This window comes from Pomacea canaliculata, linkage group LG1, assembly GCF_003073045.1.
Source record: "Pomacea canaliculata isolate SZHN2017 linkage group LG1, ASM307304v1, whole genome shotgun sequence".
NCBI lineage: Eukaryota > Metazoa > Mollusca > Gastropoda > Architaenioglossa > Ampullariidae > Pomacea > Pomacea canaliculata.
The window spans coordinates 39,834,627-39,856,338 of record NC_037590.1 but is presented as its reverse complement, the minus strand read 5'-3'; the positions used below and the strand labels follow the sequence as shown (position 1 = coordinate 39,856,338).

Genomic DNA, 21,712 nt, shown 5'->3' with positions numbered 1-21,712 from the left:
AAGACTGGACGAACGCACTCTCTCATTCGCTCGTTCACTCTCTCTCACCAACATATTAGATACACGCTCTTTCTCTCTCTCTTACACCCCTGTCGAAGGCTTCCACTCACACATACTACGCACGCTGTCTCTCTTCCATTTCACATGCCAGTCCATGATGTATGCACACACCCGGGGTAGCTGCGTACACGTACGGCACATGCGCTAATGAGATCACCAGGCGTTTTCGAATGGCTTCCCACCCTTTCAAAGATGGCACCTGCCAAAGACTCCCCCTTCCCCAACGATTAGATTTCAGAAGAGGTTGCGTGTACTCCAACCATTTTCCCTGGCACAGGGTGTAGGTGAGGAGTTCAGTAAGCTATTGTCAGCGTCAAAAGCGAACCAGGCTATTAAAACCTTGGGTTTGTTTGGTAGACTCGCCGCCAGAAATAACGAACTCGCTTTCATCTCTTTTCCCACCTTTCTTTCCGAAACTCCACCAAATACCGAAAAGGATAACAAATCTGTTCTTTCTTTCCCCCACTTACCAAAGAGATTAAAAAAAGCTTTTGAATCCATTTGCTGGAAGTCGTGCACATTAATTTTATGATGCACGCAAGCGTGCACGCTCATACCTACAGCGCGTGTGTATACACGAGCAACGTCGCACTCACAGTTCTTTGAAAATATTACCTACCTCACCCCCACTTTCCCACACATGGTGTTGGCCGGAGAAACATTGTCTCGGTCGGGTGTCCGTAAACACAGGATTTTTTTTTCTTTTTGGTTAAGGTTCAGTTTGTTGGTTTGCTTACTTTCCACCTACCCTGAGTCCAGCTGGTGCTCAGTTTCGTGAACATTTAGGCAATCTCTGCCAGGTCCTGAATCTTGAGATGGCAGGCGGTCATTACGTGAATAAATCATTCCACTAATTAGCCCGCAACATCAAATGCTGTAAGAAATTTTAGTCTCCTTATGAAATGATTGGCAATGAACTTCTGATGAAACGAGTTTCTGTGGTTAGCCTAAATGGTCAAAACAGAACGGCCTACAAAGCCCGAGGTGAGCAGACTTCACTTCAATAGTCGTGTGACTCAACGTATTACTTCCCCCAGTTGGGTCAACTGGGGAATAGGCACCTGACTTCCTAAAGGATCTGAGGGAAGGTAAGGCAGCGAGGAGAAAAGGTGAGCATCGCCCTCAAATAAATGGCCCAAGATAAACAGGGTCGCTAACTCCTCTCCCACCCCCACCCAACACACATCCACCTTTATCTCTACAACCACAGTAAAGTCACGGAATTTCCTTTTTTTCGGCGTAAAAAGTCTATTACCCGCCCCAATCCCTAATTAAGTAATTAAGATAGACATCATAGAAGGCTCCATTTAGGATTTTCTTTTTTTGGACACAGCCACACATGATGCCATCTTTATTTTTCACCTTTCTCTTGCTCGCACAGCCCACACCAAAGACAACGGGGTGTCGGTGGAGACTTTGTGACAGGTGACCTCCAGTCCGTAAAATTTATTAATCGGCGGGCATATATAAGCGAAACGATTTAATTTTAGAAACAAATCATCGTTATCTGGTTGAATTTCAAAAGGCTAGTACAGCTTTGCCCAGAAAAGAATGGAAGACAGATGGTTATATAACGCGAGTCTAACATCTGGGACAAGCTTGCAGGAGGTGTGCAAGCTGAACCTCCATTTGCACTGCGTGAGGCAAGACTCCTTGGCCGGAATCCACACATGTTCTCGCTCTTGTAAGCGTGCACCATGATGTCCAGCATGCAAAGTTTGTGTCAGATGATTATTGTCCATCCGTCTGTCCACCTGTGTACCTGTCAAATCTGGGTACAGACGACGTGATTTAAACAGGATTTTATCATATCTTTCGCTTGCTATCTGTGAAAGGAAATCACAGACACAAAATTAAATAACTGGCTTTTATATAAATCTGTGTGTGTGTGTGTGAGAGAGAGTGAGAGAGAGAGAGAGAGAGAGAGAACGCACACGCATACGCGCGCGCTTATGAATTCCTCAATACACACCCAAGCATAGACACACACACACGCGCGCACCCTCTACAAAAACACCAGTGTATGTAGGGATAAAGTTGATTGTTTCTTGCAGGGTATGCAGGCCAGTCCTCCAGTAAATCTGACAAGTTAATAGCCCAGCCACCCACTCTGTTATTTATTCCTTTAGAATTGTACCTGTGTGTTGATGTCTTACACAGAGTGCAACGCTTTGCATGAATACTCAGACTGAAGAGACAAGAAGAAGGGGAGAAATACTTGCTGTACGATGTCAAAGCTTTCTTCAACATTCAATTTCTGAACTGGCAGTTAGATATACCCGCCATGTGTTTCTATTCTCACGACATGATCTGTACCTGGCATTACCTTTTCACCCCTGTTTGATTACCCACGCAAAAGTTTGGGTTGATTATCCTGCCCTTTATAAAAGTGGTTCTAGACAGTTAGTCCTTGTGTAGTCTTGAGCTTGAACATAGTATGTCAGGAGTGAGAAGTGTTGTGGTTCTCTTGCTGGCCATCGCGCCAGTCATCAACTGTAACCTCATCGTCTACCCCGCTGCTAATGGAGCCCCTACTTCTAACAAATTTCAGGTGAACATCATATTGTAGGTCTCTAAAATTCTTCCTACATCAGTTAGTCATTAAAATAGAGCTTACGACCTTCTTCTCTCAAATCTTTTTACGAGAGGAGGTCTCTGTAATTTCTTGTGAAGTGATGAGCAGAAAAAAGTCGGCGTGTGTGTGTGTGTTAACGTGACGATTGACAAATAATGCATATCTACCTAGCTTTAACATATGATTATAACATATCTATCTCACACAAAATGAGTGGTTGAAACACAAATTAAATACAAGATTACAACAGACACATGATATAGATAGATATCGAGGACCAATAATTCTACCACCATGACATAAAGTTCAATCACATGACATGATACAGACTTGTCTCACCAACAGGTCTACTTGACACAAGATGGCCAACAGAAGCAGTCTCATGTCTACATCACCACATCGGACCACAGGACCACCGAAGCTTCTCATGTTAAAGGAGGTCGGTCCATGTCCTGGACGTCCTTCGCCTTCACAGGGGGCAAGGTCACGGTGGAGGTTCACACGTCACGTGACTTCAAGAACTGCATCGTGAGACCCAAGAGCTATGGCTACAGCTGTCGCCGCTCTGGCAGCAAGGTTAGACCATGGAAATATGTAATAAATGAATCGCAGGGACAAGAAATCAAAGAATTTTGAGTTTCTCGATTCTCTTCTGTTTATATTTTTGTGGGTTTGTTTATTTTACACCTTTGAAGCGGCTTAGTGTTCAGGATGATTGTCTTTTAGAGCTGAAGTACGACATTCTGCCATTGACTAGATTTTCATTATTTTTTCAGCCTCGTGAATAAGTTTAGTACTAATTACAATGCAGGTCGCCGTATTTGATGTCACCGCAAACACAAAAATGATGTCCGTGGAGTTTGACTACGACTACGGGTCCAACACCGGCGGTCCCGACATCACAGACAAACTGATGGTCTTCGCGGACCCTCCGGAAACCAGTCAACCCTCCAAGACCGACCCCTCAGTCCTGTACTACGATGTCGGGGTTCATAACCTTAACGGCCAGGTGGCACTTAACAACACCATCAAGGAGGTGTACCTGGCCCCCGGGGCCTTCGTGAAGGGAGGATTCAAGAGCACGGCTACCCACCCTGTGAAGATCCATGGCAGGGGCGTGCTGGATAACCGAGACTATAAATGGCGCGATTCCAGGCAGGTGTCCTGAAGTTCATTAAAATTGTGTTCCGTATTCTACCTTTATAATCAGCAGATCCGTCAGAACCTGTACGGTTATTGCCTTTTGCCATTATTTTCATTTAGTTATGAATCACTATAACATATATGGGTATTTGTATTTATTTCTTAAAATATTTTGAGAGCAGGTTTTCTTGGGCAGCAATCAACCTCGATGCCGGCAACATGCACATATTAGAAGGCATCACCATCTCCGACCCATGCTACTACTATGTGAGGGCGCTGAGTAACGGCAACACCATCAAGAACATCAAGATGGTGGGCGCCTGGATCTACAACACCAACGGCGTTAGTGTCGGCGCCAACAGCATCGTGTCTGACTGCTTCATCCACGCCAACGATGACGCCATCAAGGTACTGTCACGTGTCAGACATTTACTTGCTTTTCTTGAGTTCTGAATTAAGGCCAGACTCTTCTTGATGGATATCCTCCTCCTCCCCCTCCTCCTCCTCCTCCTCCTCCTCCTCATCTTATTATTATTAATTATTTTTACAGCTACACGCTAAGAACGTTGAAGTTACTCGTTGTGTGGTCTGGCAAGCACAAAATGGCGCCGTGATTCAGACAGGATGGTGGGAGAGCCAAACAGCACAAAATATTCTGGTAATTGTGAGAAGACGCCTGGTTCTACCTTTCTCTTCTCGTCTTGACCACTTTCTGAGGGAGGCACCCTCTGATGAATTCTAAGAGTCTGTAACAATCTGTCACAATCTTCGCGGAGTATGACTTAATCCCAAATATCCTAATCCCAAAATTAACATTTTGTGTGGTGAGTGGCATCACAATAAACATATTTAAGACGATTTCTCTTTTGACCTCCATATTTCAATGATATATTTTACGACTACTGTTGCAGCCGAATTCATCACTATAACACGTGTGGACTTTTGGAAGGATCTGATTTATTCTTAGTTTTAAGAATGACAGGGTTTCTCTGCAGGTTTCTCACATCGACATCATCCACACAGACTGGTGCACCTTCAAAGGTTCTTCTTGCCACTTGTCTGAGAACGACGCCGTCTTCAACAACGCCGGCGACACCAAGTCGATAGACATCTCCACAATGGTACTGCAGGACATCCGAGTGGAGGGCACCTGCCCCCGTGTATTTTACTGGAAGGTACGTCATCACGTAGATCATTTACTTGAAGACCTTGTCAAGTACATCATTCACCTCATCACTTCATTTACGTGAAGATACCTTTCCACGTAGCATATTGACTGGACAGTACGTTGTCATGGCTACTTTACCGAAACGCTTGTTGTATGTGTATTTTAGTAGAAGGCAAGTTGTTTTTTTACTAAACGGATTCAGCAACCACAGCAACAGTCTTGACATTTTGACTTTCGCGTTCATTGCCTTGAGTTTCAAGCACAGACATTTTATGAACGTATACGATGTTGCTAAATGCCTTTTGTAAACACGATTTTCCAAGATGGCGTCAGGAGCAAGTGGAACGATGCGAATGATTCGCTTCGTCAACTGGAGCATCGAGTCTCAGCCTGACCAAGACAGCCTGCACAACGAGATCGCGGGAACCGGAAGTACCGGTCATGTGTCAGACTTGCAGTTTGTCAACTTCCGCATTGGCGGCCATTGTGCTTCCACCGCTGCTGCGGCAGATTTCATCCTCGACACTCGCACCACCAGCAGCATCACCTTCAGCTGCGGCAGCGACCCTGTTGGCTGAATCCAGATGGCGCCGGTCCTCCAAACACGGGATCGCCAACTCCTCTACTTCTGCTTGACGAACTTGTTTGTTTTAAAGTTTTTTTTATTGAAAATAGTTTTAAAGGACCAAACCTGTGTAAACTGATCTGAATAAATTTCTCTCTCTCAGAAATAATGTAAAATAAATATCACACCAATTTAACTGGTTTATAGTCGTCACCTTAATGATGGCTCAGTCATGAATGTTTCTTGTTGAGAATGAAAACATTGTTTTGTCTAATTTTCTGTGATAACATTTCCGAAGATATTGTTGTGGAAACATGTTTGCGTGGAAGCCTTTTCGCACCTGTGCAGGTATTCAGAAAGAATAAAATAATTCATACACATACACACACTGACCGGATGACTCAAGATACGTTTTGCTATGGGTGCTTACATCGATATGAAAAGGGCATCAGAGTGTTTTGACTGTTTCCACATGTTGGTTGTCATTGGTGTAACCTTTTATACATTTGAAAATTAAGTTCATGTACCTGAATTACATCTTAGGTGCTCAGACCTACTCGTGCAGAACTATTTGAAAGCTAGCAAGACCACCCAACAACTCTGCGTCCTCTTCTCCAAAGAAACTGAGGCCCTTGCCGCCTGCTTCTGTAAACAAGTTGCTGCGTTCACTGCAGCTTTTCTTCTCAGTGACAATATCTCGTCTGCTCATTGACAATAGCTTATCTTCTCATTGACAATCGCTCTTCTTCTTGGCAAAATAAACGATGGGTCTGCACCATGCCTCCTCAGATCCCCAATGTCTTCTCTGCACACGCCTGCTGTTGTTCCACAGTCTGCACTTGGTCCCTCGCTGAGTGCAGGCTTTCACAGAAAACAATCTGGAAAAAAACTCTGAACGATTAAAGCATCACCCACGTCAAACAAGAAATATAGATAAAAGTTGTCAGTTGCCAGCTAGTTGATGGAATACAGAGTTGTCTGCAGTTTGTGATAAGATGCGTGGAGATTTTTCTACTACTACTACTACTACTATAATAATAATAATAATAATAATAATAATAATAATAATAATAATAATATAATAATAATAATAATAATAATAATAATAATAATAATAATAGGTTTCCCTTTTATTCCTCTTTCCCTCTAGTCTCCCTCCATCCACTTCTTTTTCTCACTGTCTACCATTCAGAAGTGGAAGCAGAAGAAGAATGAATGCTGGATGAGTAGGGAGGGGAGAAGCAGATAAAATTAATACTTTGCTCAGAAAAGGTCTTTAAAATCCCATTTCCTGCAGTCGTTGTTTGCACGCAGTGATGCCAGACTTGAGCTCGGGTGAGACCCTCCAGCTTGCGAGCAGCTGGCAGTGAAGCCGCCATTGATGTTACAGCAGCAGCAGCAGGGCGATGGGAAGAAGCAAAATAGCAACATGATCTCCACCACCATGAGACACACTAGACACGGAACACTAGAACCGAATTCTCCCAATGTCCATGTGGTCTAGTTCCAGTGTGACAGGCGCAATCTAGTAGATGAATTAGTTGATTTCATCAATTATTATCCATTTATGCATGGAGCATTGTGCAAATTATTCATCCTGCATCGAAGTATATTAATTATTACTAATTCTAGAAGAACGCACAGTTTCATCATGCTGCTATTCATTCGCTGTAGATGTTTTAGTTTCATTTTTCAACTTTCTTACTGCATTAAACTGTTGACCTGCATTTCGTAGAAAATAGATAGAAAATAAACAAAGCTCTTGGAGAACCAGCATAACTGACAGCTAGTATCAGTCAAGGAAAGAACGACTAAATAAATGTGTAAAATAAGATAATGATGAATGTGAAAATCCACTTTGTTTCATTAGCTTCAAATTATACTTATTGCTTAATTGGATTGTTCGTGAGTAATTGTTTCTGATGAGGACTGATTGTCTGACAGATTATATGACAGGTGACCTTTACTTGTTTGCTCATCTCACACCTTTCAGTGCTCGTGTACCAGGCGAGTGGCAGCCTTACTTTTCATTTTATTCCTCCCAGCAGACCTCAGTCTCAGGTTCCCAGCAGCATTTTGCTTGGTGGGATCGTCACATCCGGGCTCGCAGGGTATTAATGTGGGTCTCACCAGCGCCATTTGTCGTGCATGCGTGCGGTCAGCAACCGTCTGATCATCAGTTGTTACCAAGGAAACCGTTGTGGAATTGGGTCGTGTGAATGCTGTAAATATTAAGGTACGATCCGATGGCACTCACAGGACGAATAGCATCTGACGAACGACAGCTAGGAGTTATATGGCGGTCCAGGGAATTTCAGAAGTAGTCCATATAACGGGGAAGAAGAAGAAAAAAATCATATTGGTCCCCACTCTAATGGAGGATGGTCTGGAAGATAATTTGATAGATCGACGGGGACGAACATGTATAAATTCATCTCGTCGATATTTACTTCAGTTTCTTACTGGTCACCCAGGACTTGGCATCTGTAATACGGTATTCCAGCCCTTCTGTAGTGTTGTATAGAAATGTCTCATGGAGCACACAGATGTGTCATCAGCAAGTCAGTCAGTCAGTGTACCTGTCTGCCTTTATTTTTGTGTGTTTATAGATAATCTCAGGGAAGTCTCACTGTGAGGTGTATGCAGAGTTCACACGGATTCTCAATACCGTAGTCGAAGTTGTGTACAGATCACTGATTCCCCAGGACGTGTCTTGTCCGATCATCTTTGTTAGAGGCAAGCAAGCCTGTAGAAGGATAAGTCGGTTGTTGTTGCAGTCTCTGACATGGTGACTACACCTTTTCCTCCGTTTTTAAGTACCAACATGAAAATGTTTGGCAGACCTTTATTGTATCAGCTGTAGTTTATCTCTGATTTCAGTAAAGCATGGCAGAGGTAAGGATCGCTGTGGCTTACCTGTTGACTGTCCTGCCTGTTGTCACCTGTAAACTCACCATCTATCCCGTTGCTGATGGAGCGCCTACTTCTGACAAGTTCCGGGTAAACATCACTTTGTTTACGACATTTGGATTATAAAATTATGTTTATATAATTTCTGAAATCAAATGTGTCTACAATTTCTGTCTCTATAACTTCTGAAGAAAGGGGAGAAAAAAGATGATGATGGTGGTGTGTGTGCGCGTGCGTGTAATTTCACCATTTTACCACATGAGTCCACCATAGACCTGACCATGGCACGTGACTGAAACAGAGATATATCTAACCGACATGATTCAAATACAGATATACTTGTCACAAGACGGACAGCAGCAGCAGCAGTCTCATGTCTACATCACCAGGTCGGACCACAGGTACCATGAAGAGACAAAGCATGTTAAACGAGGTCGGTCCATGTCCTGGACGTCCTTTGCCTTCACAGGAGGAAAGGTCACGGTCAAAGTTCATGCGCCAAAGAATTTTACAAACTGCATCGTCAGACCGACAAGTTATGGCTACAGGTGTCGCCGCACTGGCGGAGAGGTTAGGCAGCGGAATTCTTTAATTAACCAATTGTAGGTGTTTATGGACCGAAAATTACAACCTTTCTAATTTCTTTCAGTGTGTTCTTTGTTCACTGTATTAACTTTTAAAGCACGTTTTCAAAGTTTAGTATAAAGGAAGAGGATCTTTTAGATGTTATCTTTTGACCCAAAGCTTCCTTTTATTTTTTTATTATTATTTTTTTTTACATTGTATCTCTCTGTCTCGTTAATCAAATCAGTGTTTTTATTATAATTTTTAGAAGTATAATTTTCAATCCTTTTCAGTTACTTACATTCAGCAAATTCTCATTCAAAAGCAGGTCGCCGTGTTTGAAGTCACTGAAAACACAAAAATGATGTCCGTGGAGTTTGACTACGACGACGGGTCCAAGATTGGCGGTCCCGACATCACAGACAAGCTGATGGTCTTCGCGGATCCTCCGGAAACCAGTCAACCCTCCAAGACCGACAATTCAGTCATATACTACGATGCCAAAGTTCATGACCTAAGTGGCCAGGTGAAACTTAACAGTAACATCAGGGAGGTGTACCTGGCCCCTGGCTCCTTCGTGAAGGGGGCATTCAAGACCATGGCTGATCACGGGGTGAAGATCCATGGCAGGGGGGTTCTGGACAGCAGTGACATCAACAGGAAGGAGTGTCAGTAAGTGTATCAGCCTTCGTTTCTGGTTATATTGTGCTTATTTTTTCAAGCTCATAACATATTTTGTACAGTATGTAATTGTAAGCGACTTTAATCTCCACTGAATGAAGAGTGGCAAAGCAAAGAAACGAGGTATACAACAAGTTAGCATTGGGTTACAAGTATATGTCCTGGTGATGCTTTGGTCAACTTTGTCACAGTCAAATCTGTGGATTTGTTTTCATACCTGCTCCCTGTTGATTTTTTCTACTTGGGAGGTGTGTCATATCTGGGACAGCGATATTGTTGCAACGTCCTGCAAATAAAAATTAGGATGTTGGAATATTATTTATCAAGCAATGAGTCGCAGTAATGGTGAAGGTTCATCAGTGGGACCTGTTTGTCTGGAACAATTTTCTTTCCAATATGTCTACTCGCACCAAGTGTGACTATACCTCCACAGCTGTTTAATATTTATAAGCGGGCAATCTTTTATTACTTTTCAAACAACTTACATTTTGTGTTTGACTTTCTACAACATACACCTCCACCCACCTAGCAGTCTTATTACAAGCATAGACACTGTAACAATAAACGTTGCTGGATTGTTTGTAACTTACAATACAACAAACCTTTTCCAATATGTTGATAGCATGGATTCATGGGCGGTAATAGACATTAACAAGGGCGACAATCACATTGTAGAAGGCATCACCATCTCCGACCCATGCCGCTTCTATATGAGGGCGCTGGGTACAAACAACAGCATCAACAACATCAAGATGGTGGGTGCATGGATGTACAACAACGACGGCGTTGTGGTCGGCAACAACGGCACAGTGGCGGACTGCTTCATCCACGCCAACGACGACGCCATCAAGGTACCTATGCTGGTTTCTTTTTAAAATGAAAAGGAGATCACCTGATAGTTTGGGATATCGATGGTAGACAAACGGTAGAATATACTGAGTTTTGAAAAATAATTATTTCTCACTTGATCGTGGAGGAGATAGCGAGATACAACTGTGTATTTAATGGGCTGTTTTAGTACAATTACAATTATCATAACAAGCTTTTAATGTTTCAGTTAATGATATGCAAGACATGACTCTAAAAACATAAACAGCTGATTGCATTCTGATGTCGCGATACATCACCGACGTATGTAATAAATATACTAATAAATGTTCTTATTGACAGCTGTCATGATTTTTGTGGTCTGCTAGGACAGTAATCATCATAATCAACTTCTTTATCATTATTATTTGTATTATCATTTTTTGACAGCTGCGCAGTGATAATACTAAAATTACTGGCTGTGTGATCTGGCAAGGCCAAAATGGCGCCGTGTTCCAGACAGGATGGGTGAAGAGAGCAGTGGTACACAAAGTCCAGGTAACTGTCAGAGGACCTCTGACCTTTTCTTTCACTTCTAATTTTTATCAGTATTAACGGACAAGAGAAGAAAAAACTAATTGATGTCAAACAAAAGAACAAACAAACTTCTCTCGCAATATCAGCTGCGAGTTATGGAATTTCAACTGCAAAGGTACACAATTCTATTCTTGATCGTTCGGACTCTCAACTAATTGTTCTTATTTTAATCACAAATATAACAACCCTTTGATTTGCTGACACGTGACATGGCGTCTTCTAGTTTCCTAAACAATTGAAATAGGGTTTACAGAGAAATATAACCCTTAATAAACCCAGAAATGTTTGCCATTTAAAGCAAAAATTTTATTTTTCATTAACATTCAAGTATGTGATTAGTTCTTTGGACACGTGGCGGATTTCTCTCCTCTGTTCTTCAAAAAGTTGCTGAAATCATCGCTCTTACTCTAATGAACTAATTCATATTGTTTCACGAGTCGCAGTCTTAAAACTTGTCTTCAGATATCAAACATCGACATCATCCACATAGACTGGTGCACTTTCCAACCATGTAATAGACTGAGCGAAAACAAAGCTGTCTTCAACCACCGCCAGGACAAAACCAAGCACTTTGATATCTCCGATGTGGTGATGAAGGACATTCGGGTGGAGGGCACCTGTCCTCGGGTAGTTTACTGGAAGGTACGTTACATTGTACGAGACGTTGTCACGTGGGTCATTTAGTTGAGTTTACTCCAAGTTATTTAATTTCTAAGTTAAATTTTTATGTAAGAAACGTATTGCAATAATTTTAAAATCAACTATATCTACAGTCTTTACGTGTTTATTTGACTACAGTAAATGCTTCATTGAGTTTTAAGTAAAACTTTTTTATGATGTTGTTGCCCGAGTGCCTTCATTAATGTAAATTAGTATTTTTCAAGATGGACAAAGGAGCACAAGGAAGGATGAGAAATATCCGCTTTGTCAACTGGAGCATCCAATACCAGCTTCGCGGCAAACAATTTCAGAATGTGATCGCTGGAAACGAAAATAATGGTACAGTGGAAAACGTGCAGTTCGTTAACCTCCGCGTTGACAACCGTTGTGTGTCCAGCGACACAAATTTCATCGACAAACCAATGACCAGAAACATCAAATTCACATGTGACGAGTCCAAAGGCCGGAAACACAAGGCGCCAGCTAGAAGAAGGATGGAGCTGACCAGAAGAAGCAAGAAAAAGCAAATCCGAAATTAGAGACATTTTCCCCGATGTCAGCATGCTTCGTCACATGTCTGCACTCCTTGCTCACTTAAAGGAAAAGTTTCTCCTTTTCGTTGCTTCACAAGTGTATACAGTGTATGTGCATTTATCCCCCAGCTCCCGTTATATTCTCTCAAAGTGTTACAATTCTACGGGCATTTCTACACCCAAACCATTGGAATTGGTGTCTTATATTCCCTGAATGAGAATATTATTTGTAAATGTATTCGGGTATTCAATTGATGTCATGTAAAGGACAAACTGAAAATGTTTGCTATACACTCTGTTAGTTAGGCCTGTGGTATTCACTTTGAATTTTATCTCGTTGTTAATTAAAAAAAAAAACAGAATGGTATCCAGAAAATGGATAGCAGCGTGTTTAAACTTATTTTATTTCGTGGGTTTCCTGTGAGGTAGGTTGCATGGAAAAGGTGACTGAAGCAGCTATCCAACTTTACAGATTGATAAATTCCTGTAACTTTGCTGATACTGGCCTTTGAGAGTTCCTTTGGCAGACAGTTTTAGGTTGAACTGACACACTTTATTCACACTGAGATAAACACTGAGAGCACAAAGAAGGTTAGTTTACATCACTAAACATCATGGAGTGCTGAGTTCTACCAGTTAAACTGCCTAGCTAAGTTAAACTGTCTAGCTAAGTTTATCAGTTATGTTGTGTGTGTGATTCAACCAGTTTTAACTCCACCTGTTACTTCTTTTTATTCTGTTCCCTTTGTCTGCATCTGGTTCTTTATCTGTACATAAACATGTTGTCCAAAGGGAGGTCATCTTTAAAAAGCTGCTACAGTCAGAGTAACCAATAAATCCCTAAAGGGACCCAAAAGTAAATATTCGTGTTGTTGAAAACCAGACTTAACCTTCATGATGAGGTCGCTAAACAGGAAGCAGAATGCATGCTAGCTGGAAAAAACAGATAAGATTAATATTTTGTGTGAGAATAAGAGAATAAGATGAAAGACAGACCTTTAATTTCCCCGTGAACAATAAGTTGTGTAATCGTGTACCTCTAATGTGGCAGATGAAGCAGCAGTTAAGGGAGAGAACTCTGAGTGCAACACGCAGAGCAACAGGGAGACAAAAATCAAACCGTCTGTTCGGGTGTTAGTGTACTGCGTTATTCGGGTAGGATAGAAAAAAATAGTGACATGAAAGATATTTTTTAGAATTTCAGTTCAAGAATAAGTAAGCTTGATTTATGAAAACACTTAGGACGAGTTGTCTTTGTCTTCTCTCTCCCCCTTAAACTCTCTCATTGTAGGAAGAGTAAGTGATTCGTGTGTGCGTCCGTGTGTTACCTTTTCTTCTTATGCTTGAAGTCAACATTCAAATAGTGTACAGCTCGTCTGCCATTGCAGTACTTTGAGAATATTGTTCCTTGACATCACAAATCACTGAAACAAACAAACAAACAAACAAACAAACAAACAAACAAACAACAAACAAACAAACAAACAAACAACAGGAACAACAAAATCGCAGACGATGTTAGCTTGCACCCTCGGTTATTGCCTAGTTGTAGAACCTGGCCTGTATATTTCCCTCCATTGGAAATTTGATTGTCAATGTTCTAAACATCCCAGTTTCCCTCCTTTTTCATCTCGCTGGATGAGTTAACCCAGCGGTTCTCAACCTGTGGGGCGCGCCCCCTTGGGGGGGGGGGGCAGGACGTGCCTACAAGGGGGGCGCGGAGGTGGTCCTTTTTTAAAAGTTTCTTATACCGGTATTAGTGAAATTAGTTTACATTGTGTAGCAGAGTGGTGAGGGCGATCAAACTCCAAATCGCTTCTCCCTATTCAAGTACACTGTCTCGGCATGCAGTGACTTCTCACTTCCAAAACTCAAAACACAATCCCCCTCTCAACAATTAAGCCTCCAATCTCCCTCCTCTCGCCTTTTGCCCTCTCTCTTCCCCAATCTCTCATCGCTGACTCCCCTCTCCCTCTCCAGTCACACCTCTCTCTTTTTTTTTTTAAACATCTAAAAGGCAGGCATTCAGGAAACGTCCATCATTCACACCCTTTCGCCCTCGCACGTGCTCAGTCCTAGTACTCTAGGTCCCTGACAGAAGGCCATGACCAGACAGTGCGGGGTGGGGGCTCAAGAACGACCGATGGCTGCTGCTAATGGCATATTTATCGGACATATTTGAGAAGCTGAACGTTGTGAATACTTCTCTGCAAGGGAAAGACACCACCATATTACAAACAACTGACAAGATGAATGCTTTCGTCCGAAAAATTTCGTTGTGGACGCAAAAGATACGCCAAGAAAATATTTTTGATATGTTTCCGTGCTTGTGTAAGTGCAAGGCTGATGTTAACTTGAATGTTGATCAGGTGAAGAATGTAATTATTGCCCATCTAAACAGACTGCAAGAAAGGTTTCAGCATTACTTTGCTGAAATTGATGTGACTAAATACGATTGGATTCGTAATCCATTTCTGGCTGATCCTATCACAAGCGGGTTGTCCACGGAAGAAGAAGAGCAGCTCATCGACCTTTCGAGTGACCAATCCCTGAAAATGGTCTTCCAAACAACACCAGTGCCAACATTCTGGATTAGCGTCAACGGTGCTTTCTGAGAAAGCAATGAAAGTTCTTCTGCCATTTTCAACTTCGTTTATGTGTGAGCAAGGATTTTCAGCATTGGCAGCACTGAAGTCGAAATACAGAAATCGTGTGGACGCAGAGGCTGAGCTGCAAATAGCAGTTGGTACGAACATCGCACACAGGTTCGCAAGCAGGCTCAACCTTCTCATTAATCAAAGTGAGTGTCCAATAAAATATTTATTAGCACCGCAGAATTTCCTTTAGTAAAATTTCATTAACAGTTATACTTCTTGCAGATACCAACTTTGTTCTTCCGTTGTTCATTTCCTCGACGCGGCGTTCGAGGTTAGCTAAGGCTCCCCCCCTCTTCCACCGACCTAGATGGCTAAGGGGGGTCGCGGACGTACCGGTGTTCGTCAGTGGGGGGGGGGGGCGTCACAAGTAAAAGGTTGAGAACCGCTGAGTTAACCTTTAGTTACTAAGCACATCCTAACCGGAAGCACAAATAGAGCATTTGTGGGATGCGCGTCGCTTCGAGTTCTTCCTGGCGTAGTTAACTGGAAAAAAATCGTCTGCCGGCAGTCCAGTGATACAAGTTCGTGATGACAGCTACACTTGGTCCATCCGTCGTGTGTCGTGCATGTGCTCACCCCTTGCGGCCAGGGAACTACTGTGATTCGTGTTCGTGTGAGTGCAGTAAGTGTTTTGATGTAATTTTCTTAAGAAGTGATCTTGCCACTGCAGGCTTGAAAGACAGACCACAGGGGGGAGTAAGCAGGATGAAGGGATGTTTTTATTGATGTTGGCGACAGGAGACTAAAGTGGGTCAACGCCCTCAACAAGCTTGGGCGTGGGGACAGGATGTAGTACACAAGTAGTTTGAGAATGGCTTCTTTGACAGACACATCTACACACGCCAGCCAGTGAGTCACTCTGTATATCTGTCAATCTGCACAAAACGTTTGTGTGGAATACGAACTCAGACCATTCTCACTGTGATGTGCACTGTATCAATAGTTCACGTGGATTCTCAAGGAGATGAAAGTCAAAGCTGTGTACAGACCGTGTGATGTGAACGAGAGGAATCTTATCAGATCATCTTTCAGAGGCAAATGTACCAAAATTGACAATAGGCTTATATTTAAACCGCTGTGTAGATGTGCGCGCGCATGTGCACGACCCTCATAAACAATTAGTGGCTTCAACTTTCATTCTCCCTACCAGCGCGAAATGTTTGGTTGACCACACTGCTCTTCATAAAAGCGATTCTTGTCTTCAGTAAAACATGGTAGAGGTGGGGATCACTGTGGTGTACCTGCTGACCATCATGCCACTCGTCACCTGTGAACTCATCGTCTATCCCGTTGCTGACGAAGCGCCTACTTCTGACAAATTTCAGGTAAAAGTAAAGTTTCTTACATCATTTGGACTATAAAATTACTGGCACTGACATCTGATTCACTCAAGTCTTTTTGATAGAAAACAAATACAAAAATGCGATATAGAGTAATAAGTATTACACAAGACACGTGATTGAAACACAGGTCTACTTGACACAAGGTGGCCAACAGAAGCAGTCTCATGTCTACATCACCACATCGGACCACAGGACCACTGAAGCTTCTCATGTTAAAGGAGGTCGGTCCATGTCCTGGACGTCCTTCGCCTTCACAGGGGGCAAGGTCACGGTGGAGGTTCACACGTCACGTGACTTCCAGAACTGCCTCGTGAGACCAAAGAGCTATAGCTACAGCTGTCGCCGCACTGACAACAAGGTTAGACTGCGGCATTTAAAATAAATCAGTTGAGGTTTGCAGGCGCTTACAACACACGAGTTTCATATTGCTTTTGTTCTTCCGGCGAATATTTTATTGATTTAAGAAAATACATTCAAATATTTAAATTTAGGATGATCGTGTTTTAAATTTTGTTACCAAACCTTCCTTGTTTTCAAACCTGCATCGACTTCCTCTTTCTGAACTTCGTCTTTGTTTTGATTTCCATGACTATATATTACTTTCTCAGTTTCGTGAATAATCTCAGCAATCATCTGCATTCAGTGTAGTTTCTTACAAATGCAGGTCGCCGTGTTTGATGTCACTGAAAACACAAAAATGATGTCTGTGGAGTTTGACTACGACTACGGGTCCAGCACCGGCGGTCCCGATATCACAGACAAGCTGATGGTCTTCGCGGATCCTCCGGAAACCAATCAACCCTCCAAGGCCAACACCTCAGTCTTGTACTACGATGTCAAAGTTCATGACCTTAACGGCCAGGTGGAACTTAACAGCAGCATCAAGGAGGTGTACCTGGCCCCCGGGGCCTTCGTGAAGGGAGGATTCACGAGCACGACCGAAAACCCTGTGAAGATCCATGGCAGGGGGGTGCTGGATAACCGAGACTATCAGTGGAGGGATCCAAGGTTAGTATCATGTAGTTTGTTTTCCTGTTAGATTGTTCATTGTCTCACGCTTGTGGAGTTACAAAATCCGCTTTTCATTGTACGCTGATGCTGTCTATCATGCAGAAAATGTCCTCTTCGACATAGTGAATTCCAAATATTTTTAAATGATTGGGTTCAGTTTTTGTTTGGACCTTAATCACCAAAGTCCATGCGGAAAATTCTTGAACTTTTTAATTCTGCTCACTGAGCTTTAGAATGAGGCCAAGACCTACTTTCTCGGATCTCACCAAGAAAGAAGAAAGGCTAAATGATTTAGCAACCTCTCATTCCCTGGAGCCAAAACCTTTCAGAGACCTTCAATACAACAATACAACAATACGACAACACAACATGCCATTTGTCTCCCTATTTTATTGTTGGATTCTTAAAACAGGTTTTCATACGCGGCAATCAGCTTTAAGAAAGACAAAGCTCACATCATTGTAGAAGGCATCACCATCTCCGACCCATGCCGCTTCTATGTGAGGGCGCTGGGTACAAACAACATCATCAACAACGTCAAGATGGTGGGTGCATGGATGTACAACAACGACGGCGTTGTGGTCGGCAGCAACGGCACAGTGGCGGACTGCTTCATCCACGCCAACGACGACGCCATCAAGGTACCGAAGCTGCTTTATAATTTATAATGGTTTTAAATGAATTTGGAAAAAAAAAATAGAACATACTGAATTTTCTCAGTCATGTTCGCTTACTTATGATTATGATTATTATGATTATTTTTGACAGCTGCACGGCTACAACATCACAGTTACTCGCTGTGTCGTGTGGCAAGCCCAGAATGGCGCCGTGTTTCAGACAGGATGGTGGGACAGGACGGAGTTGCACAGCATCAGGGTAACTGTGTTTCTTTTCTTCCGCTTCTCGTCTTTATCGGTTCCTTACAGACAAGAGCAGATACCAGCTGATGTGAATGTTTGAGGAATTCTTCCCTACATATGGCCTCATCACTTTAAACCAGTCGGAGTCATTTAGTTTATTCTAATTGCTAAGATAATGCCGTGTTTGCTGATTTAATTTGATTGGTTCTTTGGACATAGAGCGAATTAAATTCTTGGTGGGTGTGCTTTATAAGATGGCTGTTGCAAATAAAGTTATTTCGCTCTTGCTGTTATGAACAAATACAATGTTGGATGCATGCAGGAAGCTTTTTCACAGTCACTTCGTCACAGTCTTTGAAAACCTTCTGCAGGTATCGAACATTGACATCATCCATGTAGACTGGTGCACTTTCAAAAACTCTTCTTGCAACCTGTCCGTTAACAAAGCCGTCTTCAACCATCCCGGAAACATAACCAAGTCGATGGACATCTCCGATGTGGTGATGGAGGACATCCGGGTGGAGGGCACCTGTCCTCGTGTAGTTTACTTGAGGGTACGTTCTCACGTAGTGCGTTGTCACGTAGATAATAAAGTGTCTTTAACTGAAGTTATTTAGTTATTAATACATTTAAAAAAAATAAAGATAAACGATGTCGTATATACTAATGACTTCACGATGTCGTATATACTAATGACTTCAATAAATTCATGATTTTTCAAGATGGAGCGAGGAACACGTGGAGTGATAAAAAACATTCGCTTTGTCAACTGGAATATCGAACGGCAGCTTGCCACCGACAAATTCCAGAATGAGATTGAAGGAACTGAACCAGGCTCCGTTGAAGTGACAGACTTGCAGTTCATCAACTTTCACATCGGCGGCCGTTGTGCCTCCAGTGCTGCTGAGGCAGGCTTCCGTGTGGGCAATAGCGAGGTCAACAACTTGACCTTTTGGTGTATCGGCAACTCCGCTGTCCGCAACAAGATGACGATGGTCTGGACCACTGCAATGGTGCATTATTTTAAACTTTACAAATTTTTTTTGGCTGCAGTATGTTAAACTTTGACTGGAGTAAATGACCTGGCTTAAAAAGATGGTTACGAACCACAAAAGGTAAGACATAGTTTAAAGGACAAACAAAAGATCATTGGTTAGCATCAGCAATGTAATAACTAAAATATAAAGAGTAAATAAAACATCAAGATTCATTTTGTTTCTTATTTCAGGATGTAATAGTTTTAAAAAATCTTGAAATGGTTTTTTTTCGCATTAAAATCAGCATATTTGGTGGATTGTGCGTATTTGAAAGTTTTACGTGAAAAGAATGTGAGGAGCCGTTAAAAGTTTTGCCATCAGCTACATTCCTGTAACATTGTTCATACTGGCCATGGCACCCCACAGTTCTTCTCGCGGACATTTCTGTCATCATCATCATCATCAATATCATCATCAGTGTAATATATGTAATCACAGTGATGTCCGACAAAGGTAGACTGACGAGGGTAGACTTGTGTAGCTGTAATGATAGTAATGTGTGGAGTGACCGTTGAGCAGAGCACGATTTACTCGGTGGTGGTTGTTGTTGTTGTTGTTGTTATTATTATTATATTAGCGCAAAGCGGACCATTGCTTGTGAAGGGATTATCTATTTATTGTAATTGTTAGCGATTCACGAAAATTCGTTTTTATTATTTTATTACAATTCCTCATAAAATAAACTCAGTTTTTAAAAATAATCACCAAAGCAATGTGTTCCCACTGCAACCATAAACGTCCCTGAGCAGTCCCTGTATTCAAAGAAACTCTCAGGTTGGTCAGGTACACGACTGCAGAGACAACGAACTCTGTTGCTGTTAGAAACCAGATTTGACTTTGATGTTTGGACTGTGACCAAGGAATTTCACCGAGAGGAGACTACAGAACAAGAACGAGGCTAGCTGGGGAGAACAGATAAGATTAATACTTTGCTCACGAAAATGTCTTTTAAAAAATTTAATTTCCTGCAGCCGCTGAGTGCGCGCAGTTCCAGACCAGGGGTCACCCGGTGCTTCTTGAGTTAAGAAAATGATTAGGTGGGCTGGAAAAGGTGGTGAGAGGCCAGACATTTTTGTGCTGCTCTCAGAGTAATGATTTTATCTCAGGTATTCATGCAAGGTGAAAACGATTATTTTATCAACATGCCTTGTTTGTGTGCGCGTAAGTCTGTGTGAATACTTTGGATAATGCATGCCTTGGTGAAGGGTTGAGTGTTGTATTTATTGTATTTTTTAACTAAACAAGCCATACACTGTAAGACAAAGAAAGGTTGCAATAAAAATAAAAAAAGGAACAAAAGAAAAGATACAAAAAAAAAAGAAAAAAATCACAATTTGAAAAGAAAGACTTTTCAAGGCACCACATCTCTGTGAGTGTTTTGTTGGCCAAAGCCGACAGTCAGTATTAATGATGACAAAAGGAAACAACTAATTTGTTTGTTATTTTCTTTTTGTGTGACACAACCAAGTGGTAAGAACTTCTTTCCGTCTATCTGTTCTCTGCTCATCCCCTCTTTTTATTTTCTCTCCCCATTAACTTCCAAGTGTGCGACTGCTGTATTTATGAGATAAACAAAAACACATACGCATACGTAGTACGCATATTAACTCTTTAAAAAGTCACACAGATGTACGAGGATGTTTCGCACGTGCGAACACATGGCCAGAGACAAGACACGGGTGAGTAGGAAGCATGCACAGCATCCAGCGGGCAGACATCGTGCCAGCAAGAGTAATTCCTCCTGTCGGCGTGCGGCAAACAATCTTTATTTACAAAACACTGCGTGTTGATGTCAGAACTTATCACAATCATCTCCCGAGTAAATGGAATCCGTCTTGATTGCCAGCCACAAAATGAGATTTTTTCCATCGAGGCTGAAAGTTCTTTTCCTTGGTATACATCTATGTCCGCTGTAACATTTTATCACAATTGTTTCATTTTTAAAAGGTTTTAGTGCTTTGTACTTAACTTTGTTTCGAAGCACACTTTATCCCATTTCTAAGATTTATTTATTTTTATCTTTCTTTTTCCTCGTTTTTCTTTCTTTCTTCCTATCGGTACTTTTCCTAATTCGCTGCATTGCTATCTATATTTAACTAAATCACGGTTGTTGTTTTTTTTTGGCGCCTACGGGCTTCCTGAAGTTTTATTTGTTTTGTGTTTCGCAGGATTTTTGTAGTCTGTCCAGAAGGTTCCCTGATGCTATCCAAAGATTTGCGCTGTCAGATGGAGCCAGGGAAGAGGTAAACATGAAATTCGCTGTCTGCTAACTCCTTGTTTTTGTGATGAAACACCCAGTATTGTGATAAACAAACTGCGCACTTGAACTTGTCAGTATAAAATGGTGCTTGAGATCGTCCGGAAGTTGCACCCTATGTTGGCCTGAGTACAAACATTATTTACAACAAGAAGGCTTCACTTGTTTTAAGATTATGGCCAGTTTTGTTTGTTCACGGGTATACAACCTTTGGATATCACACTTGGGAAGAGGTGATGACCTCAATGCTGATGATGGTGCAAAGGTCGATCCACTGACTGGTC

The 21,712-nt window shown here is 42.0% G+C and overlaps 3 protein-coding genes across 5 annotated transcripts; all 3 read left to right on the top strand.

The window, feature by feature from the left end:
* Positions 1 to 2,421: 2,421 nt before the first annotated feature.
* On the top strand, positions 2,422 to 5,707 carry LOC112571741 (dextranase-like). The gene is made up of 7 exons (XM_025250991.1): positions 2,422 to 2,611; positions 2,981 to 3,211; positions 3,447 to 3,790; positions 3,961 to 4,186; positions 4,329 to 4,436; positions 4,774 to 4,953; positions 5,270 to 5,707. Exons 1-7 carry the CDS (start codon positions 2,498 to 2,500, stop codon positions 5,522 to 5,524), a joined length of 1,458 nt encoding a protein of 485 aa, XP_025106776.1. The 5' UTR covers positions 2,422 to 2,497; the 3' UTR covers positions 5,525 to 5,707.
* Positions 5,708 to 7,583: 1,876 nt separating this feature from the next.
* LOC112571730 (dextranase-like) lies at positions 7,584 to 13,104 on the top strand. Its single transcript, XM_025250977.1, has 8 exons — positions 7,584 to 7,747; positions 8,392 to 8,511; positions 8,755 to 8,991; positions 9,311 to 9,657; positions 10,289 to 10,517; positions 10,924 to 11,031; positions 11,533 to 11,712; positions 11,955 to 13,104. Exons 2-8 carry the CDS (start codon positions 8,398 to 8,400, stop codon positions 12,267 to 12,269), a joined length of 1,530 nt encoding a protein of 509 aa, XP_025106762.1. The 5' UTR covers positions 7,584 to 7,747; positions 8,392 to 8,397; the 3' UTR covers positions 12,270 to 13,104.
* A 2,232-nt stretch (positions 13,105 to 15,336) lies between these two features.
* Positions 15,337 to 19,344, top strand: LOC112571719 (dextranase-like). 3 transcript variants are annotated; one of them, XM_025250965.1, is made up of 8 exons: positions 15,337 to 15,533; positions 16,126 to 16,245; positions 16,391 to 16,621; positions 16,928 to 17,271; positions 17,687 to 17,915; positions 18,043 to 18,150; positions 18,506 to 18,688; positions 18,857 to 19,344. In XM_025250965.1, the coding sequence occupies exons 2-8, from the start codon at positions 16,132 to 16,134 to the stop codon at positions 19,193 to 19,195; spliced, it is 1,548 nt and encodes a 515-aa protein (XP_025106750.1). In that variant the 5' UTR covers positions 15,337 to 15,533; positions 16,126 to 16,131; the 3' UTR covers positions 19,196 to 19,344. The 3 variants fall into 3 exon arrangements, with proteins under 3 accessions (XP_025106750.1, XP_025106731.1, XP_025106741.1); XM_025250946.1 differs by having other exon boundaries at positions 15,337 to 15,542; XM_025250956.1 differs by having other exon boundaries at positions 15,337 to 15,542; positions 16,071 to 16,245.
* The last annotated feature ends 2,368 nt before the right edge of the window (positions 19,345 to 21,712 follow it).

Bases quoted from the DNA above. Each gene is read 5' to 3' on its own strand.
- LOC112571741 (XM_025250991.1), top strand. From the start codon at position 2,498: ATGTCAGGAGTGAGAAGTGTTGTGGTTCTCTTGCTGGCCATCGCGCCA. The intron at 2,612-2,980 runs GTGAACATCATA...TCTCACCAACAG, and splicing joins CTACTTCTAACAAATTTCAG to GTCTACTTGACACAAGATGG. The intron at 4,187-4,328 runs GTACTGTCACGT...TTATTTTTACAG, and splicing joins CCAACGATGACGCCATCAAG to CTACACGCTAAGAACGTTGA.
- LOC112571730 (XM_025250977.1), top strand. From the start codon at position 8,398: ATGGCAGAGGTAAGGATCGCTGTGGCTTACCTGTTGACTGTCCTGCCT. The intron at 8,992-9,310 runs GTTAGGCAGCGG...CTCATTCAAAAG, and splicing joins GTCGCCGCACTGGCGGAGAG to CAGGTCGCCGTGTTTGAAGT. The intron at 10,518-10,923 runs GTACCTATGCTG...ATTTTTTGACAG, and splicing joins CCAACGACGACGCCATCAAG to CTGCGCAGTGATAATACTAA.
- LOC112571719 (XM_025250965.1), top strand. From the start codon at position 16,132: ATGGTAGAGGTGGGGATCACTGTGGTGTACCTGCTGACCATCATGCCA. The intron at 17,272-17,686 runs GTTAGTATCATG...TTCTTAAAACAG, and splicing joins TATCAGTGGAGGGATCCAAG to GTTTTCATACGCGGCAATCA. The intron at 18,151-18,505 runs GTAACTGTGTTT...AACCTTCTGCAG, and splicing joins CGGAGTTGCACAGCATCAGG to GTATCGAACATTGACATCAT.